General features: G+C 41.3%; 3 protein-coding genes across 3 annotated transcripts; 2 read left to right on the forward strand and 1 right to left on the reverse strand.

Annotated features, from left to right (window-relative positions):
• The first annotated feature begins 15,086 nt into the window (after positions 1-15,086).
• On the forward strand, positions 15,087-17,860 carry LOC127762961 (18S rRNA (guanine-N(7))-methyltransferase RID2). Its single transcript, XM_052287506.1, has 9 exons — positions 15,087-15,317; positions 15,388-15,463; positions 15,571-15,654; positions 15,754-15,809; positions 16,328-16,384; positions 16,485-16,534; positions 16,613-16,765; positions 16,868-17,018; positions 17,490-17,860. The coding sequence occupies exons 1-9, from the start codon at positions 15,087-15,089 to the stop codon at positions 17,652-17,654; spliced, it is 1,023 nt and encodes a 340-aa protein (XP_052143466.1). The 3' UTR covers positions 17,655-17,860.
• A 127-nt stretch (positions 17,861-17,987) lies between these two features.
• Positions 17,988-19,007, forward strand: LOC127762962 (uncharacterized). Its single transcript, XM_052287507.1, has 2 exons — positions 17,988-18,261; positions 18,641-19,007. The coding sequence occupies exons 1-2, from the start codon at positions 18,079-18,081 to the stop codon at positions 18,824-18,826; spliced, it is 369 nt and encodes a 122-aa protein (XP_052143467.1). The 5' UTR covers positions 17,988-18,078; the 3' UTR covers positions 18,827-19,007.
• Positions 19,008-19,234: 227 nt separating this feature from the next.
• Positions 19,235-26,179, reverse strand: LOC127762960 (uncharacterized). Its single transcript, XM_052287504.1, has 11 exons — positions 25,781-26,179; positions 24,682-24,750; positions 24,387-24,479; positions 23,779-23,900; positions 22,886-23,081; positions 22,068-22,243; positions 21,613-21,742; positions 20,691-20,851; positions 20,509-20,588; positions 20,247-20,346; positions 19,235-19,615 (listed from the first exon to the last, which is right to left on the reverse strand). Exons 1-11 carry the CDS (start codon positions 26,069-26,071, stop codon positions 19,570-19,572), a joined length of 1,464 nt encoding a protein of 487 aa, XP_052143464.1. The 5' UTR covers positions 26,072-26,179; the 3' UTR covers positions 19,235-19,569.

The raw sequence follows: 26,179 nt of genomic DNA on the forward strand, positions 1-26,179 counted from the left end.
CCGTGAATGTTGCTTGAAGGGTGCAATCGATGGATCAATCCATCAGTACTTGTAGGTCAGTAGTAGGAGAAGAAGATCTTTTGTTTGAAAAAGGGGAAAACGATATTGCCCCTGCCAAAGGAGTGTATACATGAAACCTCAAATCACACCCCCAGTACTTGTGATGCGTTAGCGATCTAATTACGACATGATGTGACTTTTATTCCTAGAGATTTCCCCAGTATGCAAGCGTGCTCTCACTTCACTTCACTTTGGCTACTCTAGGGACGTGGTTAGTTTGCTCCTGTCACTAACTTTCTATCACATCATATCACATCAAAAACTTTTCTACTCACATAAACTTCTAACTTTTTCTTCCAAACTCTCAACTTTTTTCACATTTCCAATTTTTTTCAGGAACTAAACACACTATAGGCTTATGTGTCCTATACATCATCGGGTTCATAGTTAGAATTTGAATTTTTTTTAATGGTTAGAGTACTCCTTTGACTTTTTAATAGATGTCTTTGCTGGTATTGCTATTCTTTTTTCATAAGTTTAATTATTTGTCTTATTCAATATAATTGTGTAGGAGTACATATCATCTATTTTGTTGTCATTTGTTTTAACATTAGAGATAATTTATGTATATCTTATATATATTTATATTATATTTGTATAAATTTTTTTAATGAGATAATGATTCAGTTTTTGTTCAAAGTCATAGGGCATATTCAGCTGCAATTTTTTGTGGCTGTGCTGCTTGCTGCTGCTGCAGCTAGCTGCCATGCAGCTGCCAATAATGACAGCCGAACAACTTAGGCTGGGTTATTTAAGGAGAGATAGGGGAGATTGTCACTTGTTTTCCACGCGCACACGCTTTCAAACTACTAAACGGTGTGTTTTTTGCAAAAATTTTCTATAGAAAAGTTGCTTTAAAAAATCACATTAATCTATTTTTAAAGTTTAAAATAGTTAATATTCAATTAATTATGTACTAATGACTCACATCATTTTACGTATCTTCCTAATCTTCTCTATCTCATTCTCCTCAAACACAGCCTTAATTTGTGACGGAAGAAGTACATTTTGAAACGAGAGAGAGTGCAAAGCTAGGCTAGCTAGGTCAAGCTGGTGATCTGTGCTGAGCTGCAGGCACTCAACGAACAGTTGCCATTGCTTTCCATTGCATACCTGTGCTGCAGCTATGCTAGCTTAGCTACTGATCAGCTTTGTGTGTGATGTTGGGCAACACAACACAACACAACACTACTGACTGACATGGCTTCTTACCCTTGAACAGTTCTCCTCCTTGGCCTATCTTGTTGTCCATGGATATGATCACACATATACACACACGATCTGATGGATGGAGAAGAGAGGATGTGTCTCACTTCTACTGAGGAGTACTCCCTCCGTCCTAAAAAAAAAGGCAAACCCTATATTTCCGTATCTAACTTTGACTGTCCGTCTTATATGAAATTTTTTTATAATTCGTATTTTCATTTTTGTTAGATGATAAAACATAATTAATATTTTATGAGTGACTTGTCTTTTTTTCATAATTTTTTCAAATAAGACGGATGGTCAAATGTTGGGTATGGAAACTAGGGTTTGTTTTTTTTTTTTTACGGGGAGGGAGTAAGTACGTGTGTGGTCTAGTAGGAGATGCATCTTGTCACTCTGAACTCTGAAGTACTCCGTATAGGAGTAGGAGCAAAGTAGGAGGAGTAGTACTCTACTACAGCAACAGATCAGGTGATTCATCCAAACGAGAGAGAGTCAGGAATGTGTCATGTTTCCCTTTTGCGTCCGATTGAACTATAGCGTCGTCTCCACTTAGAAAAAAAAAGAAGATGAATCATGGCAATAATCTGAAAAAAGGTTTTGAACAGTGCATGGCAATAATATGAAAAAAAGGGGGTTGAATAGTGCAGTTCAGGAACCCAATTCGCAAGCTTTTAGACAAAGTAATTGTATGTGCTTTCTGGGGTGAAATGAGGGGAAGCGTAAACTTTTTCACGTGCTGATAAATTAACAGTGTTAACATGCATATAGTAGTCATAATCTCATAATCTGACCACACCGATCATACTTGTAAAATCACGCTGTTGTTTTTCTTTTATCTTGCAAAATCGATCACGTTGTTATTTGCAACCGTACGTGAATCATAGCATTGAATTCTCTGAGCTGAATTTCATCGGCCGGCTGCGAGCCTGTGAGAACACGCCTTTTGTTCTTGTTCTTGATGACTTGATCGATGCATATATGTCAAAGAAACCATGAGGACAGTCCCAACCCATAGTATCCATAAGTAGTGTCTATGAAGCCATGTCAATAAGACAACACAATAGAAACTACACTCTAAAACCCATGGTTTCTTAAAATGGGCCATTAATAAATACATCATCTCTCTTCTCTACCAATTATATTTATTCTTCATCTATTATGAAGACACTATTCTCTCCCAATGCAAAATTTGATAGTGTATAGGTTCTCGTGTTGAAGCTGTGTCTTGCATGAGACCCAGTTTCTTCCTTTCTTCACTCTCTACTTAATTAATATAGTGCCACATAAACTAAAAGTCCTACATAGCAATATAGTTAATGTCATAGACAATATTCTAGGTGGAGGGTTGGGACATGCTACATTGGTTCCATGTACGCAACACATCCCATCTATTCTGGCCAAAGAATCCTAGCTGGGGCTTGGGGTTGCACGGATGATTCAAGAAAAGGGATACATGCACTGTTGCTTCATGTGTTTACTCTCTGTCAGACATACGATCTGGTCGGTTGCCTAATGTTGGAGTTCATTTGACTATAAACCGGCAGGAATTCAACTTCCTTTTTTCATTGCACCTGTGTTTGTACATATATATCTGCATTTTAATTTACATGGAGTTCATACTTCAGTAGAAGGGTCTCAGTGACCGGCCAAAAGTGAAATGAAGTGGTGTGTTGGAGTTACTGTTCATTTATTCCTACTTTAGCTTAATCACATCAGGCCGAGTTTAGATCCAAAGTTTTCTTTAAACTTCTAACTTTTTTATGACATCTAAACTTTTCTACATACAAACTTTCAACTTTTCCGTCACATCGTTTTAATTTCAACCAAACTTTTAATTTTAGCGTGAAAAACACACCCTCAGTTATTTTGTCTGAGAGAGCCAGCCACGCACGCATGCATATTGTTCTTTCTGTCCCCATGCTGGGGGTTGCAGTGCAGTGCAGGCAGGCAGGTTCCCAGGGAGAATTTTCACTGGGATTCCTTCCTGAAGCAGCCATCCAACATCATCATCCTTGTGCTTTTGCTCCCTTTGCCTTTGCCTTCCTTGCAGTGGAATTCATCCAAATTCTTTCTTCTCCTTCTACTCGGATCTCCCTACGAGTGACATGAGCGAGACGACGACAGACAGGGCGAGTGAGATCGATCTAGATTCCGGAGATGAGCAGAGCAGCCTACCTGTCACGGCACGAGCCACTGACACTACATGTGGGCCTGGACCAGCGGTGGGGCCCACGTGTCAGTGACCCCCCCGGTTGGCGCCATGTGCCGTCCCTGCTCTTTTGTTTTGTTGCGATGGATGCATGGTGAGTGAGCTTCCTTCTCTGAAGCGGGCTGGGCTGAGCTGAGCTGAGGTGAGGAAAGAGAGGTGGAGTGAGCAGGAGGGAAAGCTGCCTTCTGTCACTGCCTCACTGCCTGTGGGACTCTCTAAAGCAAAAGCCTATACTTCTCCAGCTTGACAGGATATGGAACTACCCAATCCCCTGCCTCAGCCTTTCAGAGAGTGGGCCCATTAAACTTCCCCCTTAATTTTGCTACAGTATAGTCTTTTTTTTTCTGAATATGCCATTATTAGGGAAACGACGCAGAAGGGCTGCAGGAATATATTAGAAGAAGAAAAAGTTGTTTACAAAAACAGAGCACAAAAGCAAAGCGAAAAAAACCAAAAATTACAAAAAGAGGGACGGCCTCACTGAGATTGGAAAGCTGAATGTCTCAGGTCAAGATCTTGCAGAATCAAGGAAGCCACCCTATCAGCCGATGACAAAGTTTTTTGGAATATACGCTTATTCCGCTCCAACCAGATGTTCTACCAGGAAGTGATCAAACAACCCATAATTCTTTTTTGCTGGGGTTTTGGTTGAATGGCTGAAAGAGAGCACCACCAGCTTTTCAAATCCAAGTTGTTAGGCAAAGAGTTGTGACCTAACCCCTTCTAAATACAGATTTTGTTCCACACTTCAGAGGTGAAAGAACATTCCTTGAACATGTGAGAAGTGCCTTCAAATGCCTCCCTACAAAGAGGACGGACCCAATCACACGGCCAGTGTCATTGAAGAAGGTTTTGCGCAGTTAGAGTTTTTTTATGCAAAACAAGCCAACCCAGAAAACGTTACTTTGGCTCAGCAGGAGCTGACCAAATCTTTTCAAAATTAGTGGTGGGGAAGATGCACTGTAATTGTAGAAAATAAGCGCTTTTCGAGCTATAAACTCCATTATATTTGTGGATACAAAGTTGAAAGGTTGTGTTTAAGAAATTATAAGAATTTTGTATATAGAATGTTTTTTTTCCATAAATCACACAGTTTAGGAGTTTAGGAAGCGTGCTGGTGATAACCTATTTCTCACATTCCAAAATAAACAAATCTAATGCAAGATGTAACACATCATAATACTACGAATCTGAAGATAAGTACTGGGATATGTCACGTCCCATACTAACTGGAGTAGTTTCATTTATTTTGGGAGAGAGAGAGAGAGAGAGAGTAGTACTAGTAATCTATAAGAGGGAAAGGACGGACTAGTATGTATGAAAAGTATGGAATTTCTTAAAAAAAGTATGGAATTATATGTATTATCAGTTTATCACATTTACCACTATTTTTCATCCACTTAAAATTTATTGAACATTTTATGCTGCTTTGTATTTTGGAAAAAAAAAGAGAATATTCTTGGAACATTTTCCCAACTCTCCAAGGCTGCTAATCTTTGTCTTGCCCAAATACATTGCATCCATAAACGTGAAATGAAAATTCAATTTTGTTTTTAACAAAAAAAAAACTTTCTTAGTACTACTTATTTGTGAGCCTGTATCACTCATTGTAGTATTATTGATTTCTATTATATGATATACTATCACTCATTGTGAGGCTGATAATACGTGGGGCCATGCCAACATGTTACAGACGTACGATACAATACCGTATCAATATGTCAGAGATTGATGAAAGTTTTATGCCATTTGAGAGGCGCCTGTGCACACAATATATATATATATATATATATATATATATATATATATATATATATATATATATATATAGCCAAAACTAGCATGGACTAATTTAAAAATGTGAAAAATCTGAATGCACTTAACATTGATTATTTCAAAAAAGAAAAACATAGACACATTCCGTGATGATAAATTCATCAAGATCGGCTATATACTGCTCCCATTGAGTATTCAAACTCAACACCACAATCTTGCTGCATTTCTTGTCATGCATGCGAGAAGCCCTACATGGTACTGTAGTACCAAGCAAAGCAAAATGGAAAAGGTTGAATTCCTTTTTAGCCTTGATGCATGATATGCATGGTAAGAGAAAAAAGTGAAGACGCCTTTACGGAAGAGACATCAATTTCATGAGCTACAATGATCGAGCTACACAGTGATGGTCCTCTATTGATGCCGAAATGCATGCAGACTGTTGTTTGAAAAAACAAACGACAAATAATTGGAGCTGACAGTGGCAGATATAAAATTTAAGTATGCAGTGGCTAGCTGGACTAGCAAAAAGAAACTAGCAGGCACTTAAATTAAGTAAGCAAAACCTCCCAGCGAAAAAAAAACGTAAGCAAAAAGGGCACCAAATTAAGTAGAGAAAACTTGATCTAATTATGAAAAGCTAACTTACATGAAATGGAAAATTAGCATCACATCTCTCTCTCTCTCTCTCTCTCTCTGCCTGTCTCATGGCATTGCTAACTGAATTCAAAGTCCTTGTAATGCCATTTCTTCCCACAGCTTTCTTGACCCTCTTCTTGCACTCCTCTCCCTATAAGCTTCCACTGATGATGCATATCTCTCCAGTAATGAAAGTGAGTGAGGCACAAGAGAAGTTCAAGAAAGCTGTGGAAAGGCATGGCATGGACTTGAAGAGATCGATCGAGATCTGCAGGCTCTATCTACACATCCACTGCACATTGCAACACCTCTCCATGCCATCTGCCTCTCTCTTGATCCTAGCTATCTCTCTTTATATAACCAAGAACCAGCTGCTAGCTCAGCTAGGCCATGCTTCAGCTCCACAGCCGTAGAAAGAGAGAGGACGAAGAGCTTTATGGCTGCAAGCTGTGGTAGACGTACAGTAGACTTATAGCAGTATGCATGTATATATGAAGAGAAGGATGAGATCTAAATGAGGTTGCAGCAACAAGGGGCATTGGATGGGTTAAAAAGGACATGCATATGGTGTGAGTGCAGAGGTTATAACCTTCTCATGCATGCAATGCAATGCAATGCACAGCTTGATTGCTATAGCTCTTCCTTGGACCACCTTTGTCTGTTCCATTCTAGAAGTGGCTTAGCTGCTTGAATTGTGTGTTTTTTCCTCTGTCTTGAATGCTTTGAATTTACCACTAGCTAGTAGTAGTACCAGTGCACGCAGAGAGGCTGTGAAATTAACAGAAGTCTTCACTACCCCCCTCTTCATCCAGTGGGCCATAATTTAGCTATAGCTTGCTACTACTCCTAGGCTCCTAGCTAGCAGCTAGCAGCAATTCAGCATGGGCCAAAGCTGAAGGGGTAGATGAGAGATGCAGGTTAATAGGGTGATTAGTACAGCAGTAGAATCTGAAAGATATATTGTGCATCATTAATTTACTTACTGCAAATGCAGTGCAGGGTTATACAACTAGCTAGCTGCAAGCTAGCTACGTCCACAAGGTACTGGGCGTGATTACGTACGTAGTTAAGTACTCCTTTGTCTTTGAGCTGTTGTCAGGGCTCGATCGATCAGGAGTGGCCGGCCTATAAGATTGGCTGATCTGAAATCTGAATAAATCTCTGAATATTAAGGTGATTGGCTAGCACGGTTAAGTCTGTCCAGGCTGTAGCTGTAGATCGATCACAGCTAGCGAGCACAGATATTCCAATATATACTCCACGTACGTACGCAACGGCCAAGATCTACAGAGAGAGATCTCCGGACGGATATGATGGGCATGCATTCGATCAGATCTGACCATGCATATGCAGTGTAGTCCTTGTTACCTGCCATATCGAGCACTGCTGCTGATTGCATGCTGCTATGCTGAGCTAGCATGCGATCGATTATCCAGGCCGGCCAGTGTGTGTGTGGGCATTCGCGATGTTGCAAATTAACCACGGCATCCTTTGCAGCAAAGCACATGCCCCGGCAGAAGAATCATGCATCACTGAGACACAGAATGATGTTAACTTTGGAGCAAATTAACCAAAGTGCCGGAATTAATTAGAGGAGCTCATGAGCCATCAGATCAAGGTCTGACGAACTGACGAACAAAGACGAGATATAGTAGTATGTATAGCTGAATATATGTATGTGTATGTGGTAGAAAATTACAGAAGGGCTAGCTAGCAGAATCATGAATTAAGCGGCATGCGTGCAGATGCATGCAGCATCGATTTTGTCTAGAGTGTAAAAAGAAAGTATCAGTGCATGCAGGCTGTACACTAATTAAGCAAAGCATTGGTGTTGCTACTATATTGCAGACTAGCTAGTTCTCCATCAGGTCGACAGACAGACAGACAGACCGACCCGGTCACGCGCGGCCACGAAGACTTGAAGAGCATAGTGTACCAATGTACCATCCAATGATGCAGTAGTGGCACAGTGAGAATCAAATGCAACGAGATCGATCAGCAGCAGGAGTGTATGTATACGACGTACTGTTTGCTCTTCAATAGAAAGCAGCCTAACTAGGTAGCTAGCTCAGCATAGCAGTGTCCGATTCGATTCTCTTTGCAGGGTTTGAATTCAGAGATCGATCGATGGATCAAGCTTGTTTTTCAAATTCCCTGTAGCTACGCTACGCACATCGATCGATCGCCGGCAGGAGTTAGGCGCGTGTACATGAGCCCTGCCGTTTGCAGTTTTGACCAATATTGCGACCGATCCATCCATCCATCGCGCGCGCCATGAATGCGTGCGATCGATCGATCGATCGGTGCAGCGAAAGCCGTGTTCCGCTCGTCGCGTCCTCGCGAGCGATCGAGCGCGTGGTGGCGTGCGCGCGCGCGTGGACTTTTGCTGCGTCGAGGCGAGCGGTGAACAGTACGCGCGCCGCGCCCGCGCGGCCGGAGGAGGTGAGGTGATCGACGAGCTCGCGAGCTCGCCGTGCGCGTGCGGCACGCGCGCGCGCACTCGTCCACGTGACGGGCGGTCAGGGCGTGGAGCCAGACAACGCATGCGCGCACCACAGATCGGATCGGCTGGGCCGCGGGCACCCGCGCGCGCGTAGGGGGTGAAATTCCCGATCGACCGAGCTCAAGGGTACCGTTCCCGAACGTACCGTTTTTACCTATTTATAGAGTTTGTTTCTTTAAAAGAATCTTCTATCGTATTAACGTCAACAACGATTAGTTTAAATGATAAATATAGTCAGTTACCGACCGATCAAGCGTTATTTTCAAAGAGATGCTACTGATTCCGACCGTGTTCTAGTCCGCATGCATGCATGCTGTGTCTCGACGACACTATACTGTGCACACAAGAAGTAGTAACACAACAGGACGACACTATACTGTGGATTCGCAGCTGATGAGCGGCGGGTGAAAACCCAATCCGACATTGACCGGACCGACAACGATGGTTCATTCCCCCTCCTGAGGACGTTGTCCAGGGGCGGATCTATAGTTATAGGACCAGTGTCAGGCGACACCGACGACTTTCGGCAAAACCTATAGCGAAACTGCTTATTCATATGCTATAACACCATGATCTAAGTATAATTAGCATATTATGACACCGATAGACGCGTTCTGATACCAACGAATCGATTTTCTAGATCCGCCACTGGTGTTGTCGTGCTGTCTTACCCCTCAAGGGTGATTGCCAGACGAAAGCTCGGTCTTGGCTCCTTTGAGTCCCGACGGACGACGGCGGCGGTTTTTTCGTCGCTTTTCTTCTTGAAGACGTCGTTTTGGCATCCCCTAGTGTAACATCCTGGCCAAGGGCTTAATAGGATTAATAGAATACTCATATCAACACGTTGCATCTTCTTTTCCGGAAGCCGATCTCCAAAGAACTCCAGGGTTAAGCGTGCTTGGCCTGGAGCAATTTAAGGATGGGCGACCGATCGGGAAATTCTTCTCGGGTATGCAAGAGTGAGGACAAAGTGTGCAGAAAATTCTTCTCGGGTATGCAAGAGTGAGGACAAAGTGTGCAGAAAAGACTTGTGTTGGTCGTTACACCTAGGGGGCAATCTCGTCTGGAGCAATTTAGGGATGGGCGACCGATCGGGAAATTCTTCTCGGGTATGCAAGAGTGAGGACAAAGTGTGCAGAAAATTCTTCTCGGGTATGCAAGAGTGAGGACAAAGTGTGCAGAAAAGACTTGTGTTGGTCGTTACACCTAGGGGGCAATCTCGTCTGTGTCCATTTGTTGGTCTAGTGACGGTCGGTCACGCTTAGCGGCAGCCATTTTTTCTTTTTCCTGGTTACGATCCTCCAGGGTTGTAATCTTGTATTTTTTTTCCTGCTCTATCCATAGAACTTCGCACCGTCTCGTGCGAGTCGTTAAAAAAACATTTTTTCTTTTTCCTGGTTACGATCCTCTTTTTTCCTGGTTACGATCCCCCAGGGTTATAATCTTGTATTTTTTTTCCTGCTCTATCAATAGAACTTCGCACCATCAACGCGACGCGACGCCTCACGCCTGGCGTCACCTGTTTCGGAGATACACAACCACACTGTTCATGAAAGCAATCATACGTTTGGGCTACGACTGATAAACCGTGAAAAAAGAAAAAAAACAAAGCAATTTAAGAAAGTGACCTTTTTTTTCATGATCTGTATTATTAATGGTTTAAAGGGGCTAATGTTAGAGAAATCGACTACGATGAAAAATTCGCAAAATTGGCTTCAAGTTTTGAAATTTAAATTTTTGTTGTGGATGATGAGATAAGCAGACGATAAAAGGCTTCGACTTGATTTATGTTTGTGAATTAGAAAAACTGATAAGTTTGCCTCTGTATTTCAATCTTCGATAAATTCCTCTTATCTTTTTCTGTTCGTGAGGAAATGTTCGATCAATTTATACAGATCGAGGTGCATGATGCATCAATCAAGGTATACTCCTTTTGCTTACAAGATCAGAAGGCCATGGTGACAAGGAATGACGAGAGACGACTATGCATGCCGGTAAATCTCTCAAGTAGTGGGCAATGCCAATCTAGCTTTCTAAAGCTGATCGCGCCTGATCAGTGATCATGCATGCATGCATGCTAACGCGACCTTCTGTTCAGAGCCAGCACGGAGACACCAGCTTTATGGCAGCGTTTTTGGTGGCCAGGTCAGGGCAGCTTAAAAGGTTAAAATGCATCTGGAACAGCATGCCTGATCGGCATTCGGCCCATCCATCAGAGGGCCAACGCGATGAATGATAAAAGATAGAGTAAATTTCACCGAACTACAGATACTTTGCCTAATCTATCACAAAACTACAGATTTAAAGACCCCTATCACAAAACTACAGATTTAGTACATCTGTTATCGCAAAACTACAGATTTTAGCATTCACCGTTAAATCCACTGTTGCCTGACATGTGGGACCCATCTACAGTCTCAGGAACCTTCAGTATGCTCCATCTTTTGCTGCCATATTGGACACTTGCGTAGCAGAACGATTGTACGATGCTGCGTTGCGATGTGGTGCGGAAAAGAACAAACCACCTAATGAGTCCACGAGGAACACAACCCGCGACTCCTTGTTCTTTCCACCACGCAAGCGTCAAACGTGGCAGCAAAAGATAGAGCATCCTGAAGGTTCTTGAGACTGCATATGGGTCCCACATGTCAGGTGACGGTGGATTTAATAGTGAATGCTAAAATCTATAGTTTTGCGATAACGGATGCACTAAATCTGTAATTTTGTAAGATGGGTCCTTAAATCTATAGTTTTGAGATAGATTGAACAAATTACCTGCAGTTTTGTGAAATTTACTCTAAAAGATAAGTAAAACTCAATGTCCCATCTAGACAGTACAAGGATAAGCCCAAGATTCACATCCTGGAAGCAGCTACTAAAAATTTCAGGTTTAGTTCTCAATTTTTTCTTCAAACTTTAAACTTTTCCATCACATCAAAATTTTCCTACACACAAACTTCCAACTTTTCCATCACATCGTTTCAATTTCAATTAAACTTCTAATTCTGGCGTGAACTAAACACACCCTAAAGCTAATTAAGCCAGAATAATGTCATCTTATTCTCAAAGCTTTACAAGTTTACGACGAACGTTCAGTGATTGAGCAGTAACTTAAAAGCTAATAACATACACCTCATATCGTATGTTTTTAGTTTATAAGTTACTGCAAAAATAATAATTTTAAAATTTTGTATAACCACCATCTAAAATGTTGCTACGTAAGATGAATCTAACACAATGAAATTGGGTAAAGATCTGTACAGACTCGTTGTCCAATAATGGGTCACATTCCGTCTTAGATAGCAACATTTTAGAACCAAGAAAGTAGTAATTTATTTTTTTAAAATTGCTAGTTTTTAAATCGTTAAGTATATTAAACTATACGTTTTCGTTATAATTATTTTTTGTTTGCTGATCAGGTGTAGCGTCTGAGATAACCAACAAGCTCGTCGATGTGCTCCTCCCGTTCCTGGTCTCCAACGACATCCTTGATGTTGCTAGCGTTGCCCGCGAACGCCTCCCTCTCGCCGCCCACGGGGACTGCTAATGCGCGCGATCACCCGCACCCGCTCCCCTATACGTACGTCCCTCTTCTCCCCCTCTCTTCCCTACTACAGTAAGCCACAATTTTTTTTAAAAAAAACAAAAGTTAGAAAAAATTATGTAAAGAAATACTATATATAAAAAATTTGAATTTAAATTTAAATTTGAATCGGGTATGTAAACTTTTGACTTACAAACTTTGGGTATATAAACTTTAGATGTATAGAAATACTATATATGAAAAATATTTGAATTTAAATTCAAATTTAAATCGGGTATGTAAACTTTTGACTTATAAACTTTGGGTGTATAAAAATTAGATGCATAGAAATACTATATATAGAAAATATTTGAATTCAAATTCAAATTTGAATCAGATATAATTCAAATTCAAATTTGAAATGGGTATATAAATTTTTTGACTTATAACCTTTAGGTCTATAAACTTTAGGTGTATAAACTTTAGAAGTATAGAAATACTATATATAAATAAATATTTGAATTCAAATTCAAATTTAAATCGGATATATAAATTTTTGACTTATAAACTTTTGGTCTCTAAACTTTAGATGTGTAAACTTGAGGTATATAAACTTTAGGTGTATAAATTTACTAAAATAGGAAAGTAATGCGGTACCAAAAAAGGAAACCAGATGGAGAGAGGTGATCGCCACCCCATCCCCAGGGCGATCGATCGCCCAACAGGATTTCCGCCGTGCGGGAGGGGGGAGGTGATCGCCACCCCATCCCTCGCCCAACAGGATTTCCGCCGTGCGAGAGGGGGGAGGTGATCGCCACCCCATCCCCAGAGCGATCGATCGCCCAACAGGATTTCCGCCATGAGGGGGGAGGTGATCACCACCTCATCCCCAGGGCGATCGATCGCCCAACAGGATTTCCGCCATGACGCGCCGCACCGCCGTGGCGCCGCCAGATTTTTTCACGTCGTGTTTCATAATGGCCCGATTTTTGTTCGAATATCGGAATTTCATTAACCATGCAGTTCGTTGCGCGTCATCGCGACAGTGCGTGCACGCAGGGTAAGCTACTGGCAGGACATGAAAGAATGCGTAGGCTCCGACTTGAACAAAGCTACTGGCAACAACAGCCTCGCCTGATCAAGACGAATTAGTATTCAGATTTCGCTGATGCTTACCTTGAGATCATAGGATGGCGGACGCCCCCGTCCGTTCGATTGCCACTAAATTCCATAGATTATAGTTAGATGTATATACTCAAGATTTTCCTCCAGAATTTCTAGAACAGAAAGAAAACATTAATAAGCAAATATCAGCAAGCCAAGGAAACTACCACATCCCTTGTCCTGTAACCAATCGCAGGAACCATAGTGACAGACTGATAACAAACCTGTGGCTTATTCTTCTGTACTTAAAGCATGATTGATGATGATCCATACAGCAACCGGGTGGATACTGGATACTAACAAATCCACATATGCTTTCATAGGTTTAATGCCGCTAGCCGTCTGGTCTAAAGTCTAAACAGAATGCTCTTGCGCTTGCATAAGAACTTTACTAGAAAAAAATATAGACAGCACACTGGCAATCAAATGATCCATCTTGGATATTATAAAAACAAAGCTATCACGCACATCATGGCCTGATCAAGACGAACAAAACACTATCAAAAGCTTTTAACACTCCATCCAAATTATAAAAAAGTTAACATCACATCACACCGATGCATAGCACTATTTGAGAATTCAAATAATCCAGTCTCTTTAAACTAGCACAGAATTCCATCCAGACATTATTATAGTATCAAACAGTTGAGATTTTGAGAACAGTAAAAAATATTGATTAGCAAACTCACTTCCAATAGCAATCACAGCAACCATACTGTACTGGTTTCAGCACTAAACCCCGCACAGACTTGCAGAAGAAAGAAACTATAGATAACAATCTATACACCTCTCTACTACTGTTAACAAGGATAAACATGCCAATGCTGCTGTTTCATGGCATACTATGTTGATCCATCAAGTAGATACAGTCATACTAACGAACTCACACAGATGCTTCTTAGGCTTTAACCAAGAGTCCAAGACTAACATGCTGTTCTTGACACCACACTTCGATAGACAAAAATCTACTTTACTAACAAAAGAAAAATGATCTGTCTAGGATATAAACAGACACAAAAACATACTCATGAGCAGCACTGCAAAATTACTAGACAATCGATCATGAAACACTAGAAGTGAAGCTAAATCCTAATTATAGTCTCCAAAAATTCAGTTGGATTACACCATTATGCATTTGTGATTTCCACGCAGCAGTTACATATATATGCTAGGACTATACATGCTCTAGTAAGAAACACATTATCTGAAAAAAGTTAAGCATAAAGATGAGCATATAATGAAATTACGGTCATTGAACAACTGCATATAACACCATAAGCTGATAAGCATCACAACAATCAATCTATATCAGACAAACCACATCGTGTAACAAGTAGAAGATGAACACTTGACGAAAAGATCTTAACACCATCCATAGAGATATCATAGGTATTACAGTGACATCAGTTCAATACCAAAAATTGCATACTTGAACAAAAAACTACTAGGGAACAAACAAAAAAAGGGATCCATGAGTATTAATTAATGAGACGGGGGCAAAGGAGCGATCTCTAGATCTACTTCTCGGAGGAGTTTGGCCCGCGCTTCTTGCCGAAGCCGACGACGGCGGTGACGAAGCGGCGGTTGTACTGCATCCGCTTGTGGGCGCGGCCCCGGGGCTTCTTCTTCTTGTCCTGCTTCGCCACCTTCGGCGTCTGCCCCCTCACCTTCCCGGCGCGAGCCAGCGAGCCGTGAACCTTACCTGCGATCGAGGCGGGCAAAGCACATCAATCACCCACCAAATCGCACGGCCTAGAGAGCTACAGAAGCAAGGAATCACGAGGGAAAGAGAGGACTCGGAGGAGATGGTTACCCATGGCGGCGGCGGCGGCGGCGGCGGCGCTCGGACGATTTGGGACGACGAGGCGGCAGCGGCGGCTGGTGTGATGAGACGAAGCCCTAGATGCGTGGGAGAATTTATAGGAGATCCGTTGCTGGGCCGGGATATTGTTTTGGGCCTTTGGGATTCTCGGCCTATTTCACGTGTCTCGCTACACCGGAGGCCCATGAAGAGCCCAGTAGAAAGGCGTAGTGTAGTGGGAACCCTCGGGGAGTCGCGGCGCGAGCACACCACTGACCTCTGCGGCGGCGGCGAGGAGAGGAGAGGGGAGAAGCCGAGGAGGAGGCAGCGGGGAGAGAGGATGCCGCGGCCGGAGGTGCAGGCGCCGCCGGAGATATTCTACAACGAGTCGGAGGCCCGCAAGTACACCACCTCCTCTCGCATCATCGAAATCCAGGTGAGCTTCTTGCCAGTTCGCGGTGCTGGGTGTGGAGGAATTCTTGGTCTCATGTTTAGTTATGTTGCAGTCGAGGATTACCGAGAGGGCGCTCGAGTTGCTTGCGCTACCCAACGATGGCGTCCCCAAGTTGCTTCTCGACATCGGTAATGCTTTTACTCTCTTCCTGCTCAAACGATGTGTTGATTTGATTAAAAAAAGTTGTTTTTGGTACAATTACTTTGCTTAGTTTGTACTATGTTTTGAATTGCAGGGTGCGGTTCTGGACTTAGTGGCGAGACATTGACAGAGCAGGGTCATCACTGGATTGGTTATGATATTTCGAAGTCCATGCTTGGTGAGCACCTCGCTTTGTTACTTGCTCTTAAGGAAATCTTGGCTTATTGCTTGTTGGATTTTTTTTTTTTGGCTGAGTGCTTTAAATTTCTTTCTGTAGATGTTGCTCTGGAGCGTGAAGCGGAGGGTGATCTCCTTCTTGCAGATATGGGCCAGGTATAATATGCATCTTATTAATGTATGGTTCAAGAAATTTCAATCTCATATGTTATGTTTATGCTGTGGTGTATGCCAATACTCTTAACCGTAAGGGAAATGCTTGTCTTGTTTATTTCTAGTATCACACTTGCTCTACTGTAATAAATCATAAGTGTAAGGGACATACTCCCTTAATAACACTAATATTTTTCATTACTTTTGCTATTGACCATGAATCCATGATTGTTCTCAAAATAATTTCTACTCTGAAAGTAACTATGAGTCTAGGAATTCAAACCTTTCTGGAGAGAACAAGAGAGAATTAACCCAAACAGTTGGCTTCTCCGATAGTACTATGATTTCTGAATGGCTATATTTTTTTTCTCTGCACATGGCCTGGCGAATAATATTTTCTGCACAATCTCACCATCCTTTGGTTAACACAAATACAGCAACTTCTTCACAGTTGCTTCACCACAACTTGTCTAGCTTTAAGGTGCTGCATGTGTATTTATTTATATTCAATCCTGTTCCAGGGTTTAGGCTTGCGGCCTGGAGTTATTGATGGCGCAATCAGTATTTCAGCAGTTCAGGTAATGTTTGAGCTGTTATGTTACTGCAACAAACTGACCATGTTGATCTCAAATCTGCACTTTTAATTTATCCTCTCAACTGTGTGTTTTGTTTGTGCAGTGGTTATGCAATGCTGACAAGTCTTGTCACAACCCAAGATTGCGGTTAAAGTGTGTATTTATTGTTTCTCTTAGCCTCTTAGGTTGCTTGCAACCAGTTCATAACTTTCATATGTGCTTAATTTTCAGGGCTTTCTTTGGATCATTATATAGATCCCTAGCAAGGGGAGCAAGAGCCGTTTTGCAATTTTATGCTGATAATGTGAAGCAGAGTGAAATGATCGTGACTGCTGCCATGCGTGCTGGATTTGCAGGTGGAGTGGTTGTTGACTGGCCTCACAGGTTAGTATTTTATTACCTCACAACAATGCCATATTAGCGTACAAACAATGCTACATATTTCGTTACTGATATACAATTATGGGCATGCCTTCTTTCTTACAGTTCAAAAGCAAAGAAATCCTACCTTGTCCTCACTTGTGGACCACCTTCTCTAAATTCATCGCTTCCGAAGGGTAAAGGTCAAGATGGTGCCATGTGTAGTGATGATGATGAGAGCGATGATGGAAGTGGTGATGAAGATGGAGCCCAAACAGTAAGCCCATGCTTTACAAGCTTGTTCATGCATTGCATTGTGCTATGTTTCATGTTTCAAGGGGACTACTTACTGCTTCAACGGATGGCAGTATATTGCATTCTTTGTCCAGAGCTTCCCCTTGATATTGTTATATTGTCGCCTTTACATCACATAAGTTGTGATACCGTTGCTTTTTGTGTGTGTGTGTGTGTACAAAATCTTTCTACCAATCTCTGCTTGCAAGTTGCATTGTTCCTGTGGTGTTTTACTAACTTATTATTCAGTTTTACCTTAGATGTTCAGTAGTTATAGAAATGCTGTTGTCTTGGAGGAGATACTAGCTAAATGGTTGTGCTTAGTCAAGGACTCAAGGATCATCTATTTCATACTTGGTTCTTACTCTATTTTATAGGACCTAATATTGGGGTTTTTTCCCTCCCTTTTGATGTTCGACCGGCTTAGATGAATGCTTATATTTTTGGTATGCAGGTCGGCATATATGAAAGAAATAGGCCAAAGAAGAGGCAGAAGACGAAGAAGAACGGCAAGGGCAAGGCTTGGCTCTTAAACAAAAAGGAGCAGCTGAGAAGGCGAGGACGGGAGGTGCCCGCGGACACCAAATACACAGGGCGGAAGCGGAAAAGCTACTTCTAGTTTCAAATGATTCTTGGAATGCCTGTGCACCATTTTGCCGTTTGTCATACTAGTAGCTCATTATTAGGAGTACGAGAAAGGTTCAGTTGAAGAGTTGGGTGAATGCGTTCTCTCTCTACACCATAGAGCCGTTCATGTTCTGTAACCTTCTAGCAATTCTGAGTTTTGACAAATGCTGTGCAAATCTATGTCCTACTTTTGAAGGATCCAGTATTGTATGTTTGTTGCTTAAAATTTTACATGGGTTTTGGCAAAAAAAAAAAATTTGCACGGTTTGATTTGACGAAATGGTGTACAAATTCCAGCACATCTCGTTGGTAGTGGTAAGGACTAGAGACGCATATGCGTTCGCTCGGTTCTGGATAACGTGCACAGAACGCGAGCTCTCGGTGGTTGGTTGAGCTGCGCGGGAGAGCGGCGGTCGATGGCGATTGCCTGCGCGCTCTCGGTGGCCGCCCCGTCCCTAACCGGCAAGACCAACTCAAACCCGCCGCCACGCCGCAGCTTCCAGCAGCAGTGGCGCGAGCGCCGCCGCCGTGGCGTGGCCGCTCGCTTCTCCGGTAAATCCGCCGACGTCGACGCGGAGGCGGACTCGGGGCGAATCGAGGTCAGCGATACTGATACATAGATAGACTGCTCGCACACGCTCTCCACCATTCCTCACCTTTTCTCAGTTATAGATAGATAGATAGATAGATAGATAGACAGATAGATAGATAGATAGCCCATTGGGACAAATATTTCTTCATTTCTCAGTTTGGCCTCCAGGAGGCATCTAATCCACTGCGAACAATTGCCATAGCCGTTCACAGCTTCACCCGTGTGTTGTTTTGCAAAAAGAACACAAAGGGATTTTTTTTTTTCAAATGGCTATATTTTACTTACAGACTAACCTGCGAGTCTTTTATGTTTTCCACCAAAAAATCTCTTCATAGTTCTCCTACGCTGAATCAAACCATTCGTCTTTTGGGTGTGTTGCATCATAGGATGACTCGAGCTACCTTTGGAAATTGGGCCTTGGATCGGTTGGCGGCGCAGCGGCTATCAAGTACGGGAGCATCCTGTTACCTGACATCACAAGGCCGAACATCGTGGTAGCCTTGTTAATGGTGTCCATCCCTGTGGCTGTTGCTGTCCTCCTCTTGCTCAAAGTCAGCTCGAGAGATGACTGACTAGCTTACAACTTTCCAGATGATGATGAATTTTCTTGTATGATGGAATTTGAAGCCTCGGCGGCTGGGCCTTGAGTACTCTTGTATGGAATTAATCGAAACTAGTTCTTCTCAGAATCATAGGCTGCCCTCGAATTTCAAACTTTGTTTACAGATTATGCTTGAACTAAATTCAAGTGTGATACTACATGTCACGGTTTTTTCTCTCTAGTTCTTGGGTGGTACATGTAACATGGTACATCCAGGTTCCTCTGTTTTGAGTGCTCTTGTTATGGATCAGGCTGGTGATCAAGTCTCAACACAACCTTCTGAATATGGGTGCTCTTGTTCTGGATTTAAATATCTCTAGTTCAGAACGACACACCTCACGGTTGCTTACCCACAGAGTACATACCTGAGATTTCAAGATGCTCTACTGCATGAAATATATATTTACAGTGCATTATCTTTACTGAATTCAGTATCAGCAGCAAGTGACGTAAAACCATCACATGCTCTAGGGAATGATAACTGCAACTACATAAAAAATCATGCCACTTTACAAGCATACCAAAATAAGAACGTTGCCGATGAAATTAATTAACAGATTCAGCCTCTTCGTTGCCACTTCACAGCCTGAGAACTTTGAGCCTCTCCAAAACAAATGCAACAGCTCGTGGGATCCAATGAATTGAAGAATAGCAGATTGGACTACACCATAACAGCGATTAATATAAATGCATTCCGCGGTAACTATTTACAGGCTAAAGGTTGTCTTTTAGCCACTTGGCAGCACCATTAGCAATGGATCTGAAAGAATTCAGTAAGCAACATGATCAACAAAAGAATGCAGAATTGCATAGGATAGAGAAACAAAGAAATCCACAATTTGTATTTTCAAACTTCAATAGAAGCAAGTATGTATATTGAGACCGTCAGTTAGCATTTTTCCTTATATTCATTTTTGGAACAAGGGTTGCACTAATCAATATTAGAAGTAAAAATGAATGCAACAACAGAGTTAGACAGGCTACAACCTGCTGTAAAGGAGGTCCTGTAACAACAGTTTTACCTCATTATGGATCATTACTGAAAGAGCATATTTTCAAAAACTTCAGCTGCCCCAAACAGCAAAAGAGGAAAAGTATTAACTATATGTTCAGTGTAACAAAAACATTTTGTTGATGTGGATTCACTATCTCAGTAACTTATCTTTAGAAAAACATGTAGAAGATCAATGAAAATGTATAAAGGTTGGTTATAACACTAACTTTTTTAAGTGTAATATACAGCTCTCTTTCTTTCTCACTATAACCTATACTTCCTTGCATTTTTTTTACAAATGATCAAGTTCCCAAAATTTGCAATATGATGCATGAATGTATGAGGTAAACCCTCCCAGAACTCAATTGCATTGTAATAAGAAACAGCTAATATTTACCCTGCAAAATCTTGAAGTTTCTTCAACCAGTCACCCTCCCCTTCATCAGGTTGATCCGAATTTTCTTGGGCAACAGTAGTTTCATTCTCTTGGCGTATGGCTGCAATGCAAATGCAAATCGTTAGTACCTTCCAAGGCTAGTTCCTAAAAATAAAAAATTCATCAAACTTCGATAGTAACGTTAGAATATGAGAATGAATTCTTTGCTGGAGAGGGAGGGAGGGAATAGGGGAGGGTGGGGGATATAGCTAAGCTTGCTTACATTTTGGCTTCACAGGTGCACGAGCAAAACCACCATTGCTCAAAGAAGCCAGTTCCTCAAGTAGCTCCTTTTCTCGTCCGCTGGAAGGAACACAAATTCACAGAGATATGGGCTCAGTGATTATGTAGATTTAGACCAACAGTATGTATTCGAAAGTAGGTTCAAGTCAGGAAGCATATAACCTTATACGTTTGGGTATAGTGACCTTAATAGTGAATAGATGATCACCACGAACAGATGGCTTATTCAATGATGGAACACCTTGCTTTGCTAGAACCACTACATCACCAGGTTGGGTACCTGGAGGTATTCTAAGTTCACTATTTCCATCAACAGTTCTGACCTGCTTGGAAGAAGAATATGAGCATAAGACAGAAATGCCAGTAGACTATAGACCACAAGAATCATTACAAGGACATGCTTTCTCTCAAATCTAAAATAAATATGTACAAATAATTAACTTTGATCTGAACTGCCATGGTTGTTAGAAAAGGTTCAAAACTCAAATCAGTCTCAGATAAACAAATTTGATCAGACCTAGGATAACATAGCTGCAGCATTGGTTAATTAGTCTGAGCTAAAATGATTAACAATAAGCTGATATAAATTTAATCCCAATGAAATGCTGGCCTCAATTAGAAGTCAGGCACATTACATCCTATGGTTTTGGATTAGGTCAAATCAACAAAATGATCTGATTATCGTGTAATCAAATTTATCTTAACAAAAAAGGTAACAGCAGATTAAGATCAAGTTGGTGTACCTCTAGGAATATGACTTAAAATACTGCCTGTTTGGTTTGCTAATCATTGTGCATAAAGGTAGGTGTTTTTTTATCACAAGAAAACAGAGTATATAAAAAACGCTCAGGCAGACCAATAGAGTCAATCAACAATATATACCAAACATCCTATACACAACCAATGTGGTTAGAACTCAGAACACAAAACTCAGTTTTTGCATGTTAGTATTCTCCGTTACTAAAAAGTGAGATGGTTCAGGCATTCATTTCCTATTAGTTGTACTCTCATTAATGAAGAACGGCAATGGGCTTCAACCCAAACTAAATATCACAATTTTGAATCATAACAAGAAAAATTTTACCTTTTTAACAGTGCCCAGAATAGCTTCAATGTAGCTTACTGAAACAGTTGAATACAAGTTGATACCATCCCTTTTAATATCTGCTGGCTCCTCTATATCAAGGCAAACAAAAAGATCTCCAGGAGGTCCTCTGCTTTCCAAATGCAAAAAGGGTTTAGGCATTTTTTTTAATAGCATTTACACATGGATTATTTGTGCATGCACGCATAAAAAGTATATAGAAGGCAGACAGAGGAGGGTGGTGTAGTAAAATAAGACAATAAAGAGGATGAAGGCAAAAGCAAGAGCGCATGTGCATGCAGAAGCTAAAGCACCAGAAAATACTATGAGGATGCCAATGATCTATTTATATGCCTCTAGGACCAATATCCACAAACCACAATTTTCACTGGTGAGTGCCTTAACATATTCAAGTATGAAGTATAGACAAGATAAATAATAAACGAATCACTCACCCTTTTGGTCCCGCATCACCTTCACCACGTACACGAAGAGTACTACCTTTGCTAACACCTGGAGGAATTTTTACTTTGATTTCCTTTCTAACACGAACACGCCCCTCTCCAGCACATTTCTTGCAATACTCTGAAATGACTTCACCCTCTCCTGCACAGGTGGGGCAAATTGAAACCTACAAAACAAGAAATATTAGAAGTTAATCACATATGTAATAAGTATCAAATGAACTAAAACGTTTGCATAGATAATTAGATACACAGGCCACCCTAATGCTATAAATATTTATATTTCGGTTACGTATCGAGTCTTCAACAATCTTGTAAAAAGCAAAGCCTGTATATTCTACTGTGCTTGAATACGTATTTCGGTTACCTATATCTTTTCAATGATAGAAAAATTAGTAAATATTTTCTTCTTCAGTTGTTTTGATCTGTTTTAATTTATCCATTATAAATTAATAATAAAAAAGAATCAGTAGTGAGAAAACAACCAAGTTAATACAGCTAATATTCTTACTAAGCAATGATGAAGCTAGGAATAGATTTAACCCCTTTTCCCTTCTCATTGATCTATATGTTTGCCACTTATGTATATTTTACACCATTATATTTGTCTAACAAAAAACTGTTCACATCCTAGTATATCTTGAAAATATATTTTGTAGTTCCATGAGATCTTGTTTATAGTATTGATTCTGATCTTCTACTGTTCTGTTTAATGTTCATTTTCACATATGGCACCTGACAAAAGCTGTCACATTATCGCCAGATGTTTTCATGGTAAAGCACTGGAATAATATTATGAATGCTATTACCTGGGAGAACAGACCAAATGGTGTCTGCTCAGTTCTCATTACTTGCCCTCGACCACCACACGTGGAGCATATTCTCATTTTCGACCCAATCTTTGATCCAGAACCAGCACATGCATCGCATGTCTCCAAATGAGATAATATAATATCCTTTTCTGTTCCAAATATTGCCTCTGAGAACCCCAGATTCACATCATATCTGATGGTATAAGTTCATGTCAGTCTATAAAGTACACTAGTTTTTATCACAAAATGATAGAGAATTTTAGCAAGAACAATTTTGTATAAGAATCTGCTGGTCTACTATCCCTGGTTTGTTTGCAGAAAAAAAAAAGATCACAAGAAAAAAAAATACCAATATCAGAAATGTTTGAACTTAGGTATTAGTAGCTTTTGCGAAAAGGCAAAAACACAAACAGGAACCAAAAAAGAAACATTTGGCACAGAGAATGAATCAACATTGTTGCCCAAACATGCTATTTCTGTAAGCTGTATTTTGACCAAGCATGGGCATAAGGGGAGTTATAAGACCAAGATAATGGTAGTGGCAAACAACCATGATATCCTAGTGCCATGTCTTTGGAACAATGTGGGAATAGCTAATGTGGGTGTTAAGAAGGGAATAGCTAGTGTGGGTGCTCACTCGTAAATACTGGCAACAGAGGGAAGATAAACGATGGGAAAGGTAGAAAATAGCATTAAAGTTGTATGAATACCTTATCTAGATTGAGATGTATGCAAATAATGCTAGATCTCCGAGGCATACATACCCAATTGGTTTTAAAGTTTGTAACAACTACAATAATTAGTGCTGCTATTCATATGCTATTTAAACAGCTTTAGCTGATCATTTCAACTAGATAAACACATTGACCATGAATATCTGGCAACAGAACCTGATGTCTTCCCCCTGAACAGCAGTGCTCCTCCTGCGTGTCCTAAATGTTCCCTGGTCCATACCAGAAAAGCCACCCATGCTTGCTCCAAAGAATGTCTCAAATAGATCAAAAGGATTACTCTGCATATAGAAAATAACAGGTAAAGAACTGAAGCCATCTGTGAGCGAAAAGGGTAAACAATACTAGTCAATAAGCAAAATCTAGTATCCTTATTAGCCAAAGAATTTTAGCTAGTACACATATAATTATATAATCACACTCAATATATTGCCTTGTACGGCCTCTATCCCACAATATAAGGGATTATGCCATTTTTTTCACAAAAAATAAGGAAGTAGCAAAAGGGCAAATACATCCGTCAAATCCATAAAAAAGTGATACGAAAGTTAGTAGTTAAGGAATAAACTAGTACAAAAGTTGACAGGTGGGGAATAAACTAGTACAAAAGGTGCTAGGTGGAGAATAACTAGTACAAAAGCTATTGTGCTACATTTAATATCTTTTATATTTTGGGACAAATGAAAAGGGCATTATCCCTTATATTTTGGGATGGAGGGAGTAAGTGCTGATAGAAAAAATTAAGTTGAAAAGCAAAGCTGTCATACTGTGTAAGCTCCAGCTGAGCCTCCAACCGCACTCCTAACCCCAGCTTCACCATATTGATCATACAGCGCCCTCTTCTTTTCATCTGATAGCACCTGATGACAATGAAATTAAGCACTTATAAAGAGGGAAATGAAACACAAAACAGAGAAACCAGAAGCAGTGACGTTGTAAACTATTACAGCAAAAAAAAAATCCACATGTCAATAGTAAAAGTCTATAACTTATCAGCAATATTAAATACAAGTAAAAAAGCAGACAAATACATGAATTAACAAATTATGCTGAATTGGATACCTCATATGCTGCACTTATCTCTTTGAACTTATCGGTTGCTCCAGGTTCCTTATTGACATCAGGATGGTACTAAAAACAAAAGTGAAGATGTTATCAATAACTCTTATCTATTAAAATAGAAGTGTGCATGTTGTGTGAATCTTAGCAGCTTGATGTTAAGAGTAAAAACATCCCACTTGGTAAAGTATATAAATCCCATAGTAAATTAGTAGCCATGAAAATCAGCTCAGTAAAACCTCGAGGACTTGGTCTGAAGGGTATTTGAAGCATTAGCTAAGCTCCAAATAAGACCCTCTCGTAGGTTCAAAAGCCTGCTTTTTGTATGTAGGCTTCTAAGGTTATGACAGTTCCCTAGTTCAGCCCAAAGCAAGTGACAGAAACAAAGGGAACCTTCAGAGGTCTTACTTTGTTTGCAATTATATTATTCCAGTTTGACTTTTTTGCTCCAAACCCAGCTATACGCTCCGATGGTTACAAGCTAGCAAAAGCACATGATTGAATGCACGAATTTCGGATCAGATGTCAAGGCTTTGTCCTAGATGGCAGAGCAACATAGTACATGGTCCAGATTCCAGAATCCTGCTGACCAGTGTTGCAGCAACTGGCACCAATGTTGGTTGCTCCAGCATGGCACGCTCATGCCATTCATCCACTGAGGATGGCACTGGGATTTTCAGAGTTGAAGGTGTCAGCGTCAATACTGCTAGAACCAGTGACAAAGGTGTCCTAACCCTAAAAGGAGAACCGGAACACTGTGATGAGGGCATCATTTGATAATATCACAGAAAGTTCTTCTAAAAGTCATGGCTAAATGTCATACTTTATCCAAACAAAAGAAGTCAATAGCGAACAAAATGAGGCCTTCTCAGATGTGCACAGAGCTGATCTAATACCGTAATACGGCAACTATCGCATACACTATCAGAAACAGAATAATTTCAGTTGTGTGATCCAAGTATCCAACGAATTCCAGTATTGGTGATTGTGTACTCTCAACCGTACGACATCGTCCATAAAGAAAGCAATCCAAAAACTACAGTACTCCTATAAAGACGAGTAAAATTGAAGCTTGGTGCGGGAGGGGACAAGCGTCGAGCACCTGGCGCGCAAGCTTCCGGTAGGCGGCCTTGATGTCCTTGTTGCTCGCGGAGCGCGGCACGCCGAGCGTGGCGTAGTAGTCGGCGGACGCCCACACCACCAGGCACCCTCCGCGGCGCCTCCTCGGAGGAGGCCTCCCTCGGTGCCTCGGCGCGGCGCACGCGAGCGGGAGGCCGCTCCTAGCGGCGGCGAAGTGGACCCCGCCGCTGGGAGAGAGAGCCGCTGCGGCGGAGCGGGAGGACGGCGAGGGGTTGGATGGCGCGAATGGGAGCGTGGAGGTCGCGAGCGCCATTAGCCAGCGCTACAGCTGCGCCTTCTAGAAGCTTCTAGAGCCGGCGCGCGTGCTCGGCGTCGCGGCGGAGTTTTATACGGTCCGCGTCGTTTGGGGAAGACAGAGCTG

Source organism: Oryza glaberrima, chromosome 2 (assembly GCF_000147395.1).
Source record: "Oryza glaberrima chromosome 2, OglaRS2, whole genome shotgun sequence".
NCBI classification, from domain to species: domain Eukaryota; kingdom Viridiplantae; phylum Streptophyta; class Magnoliopsida; order Poales; family Poaceae; genus Oryza; species Oryza glaberrima.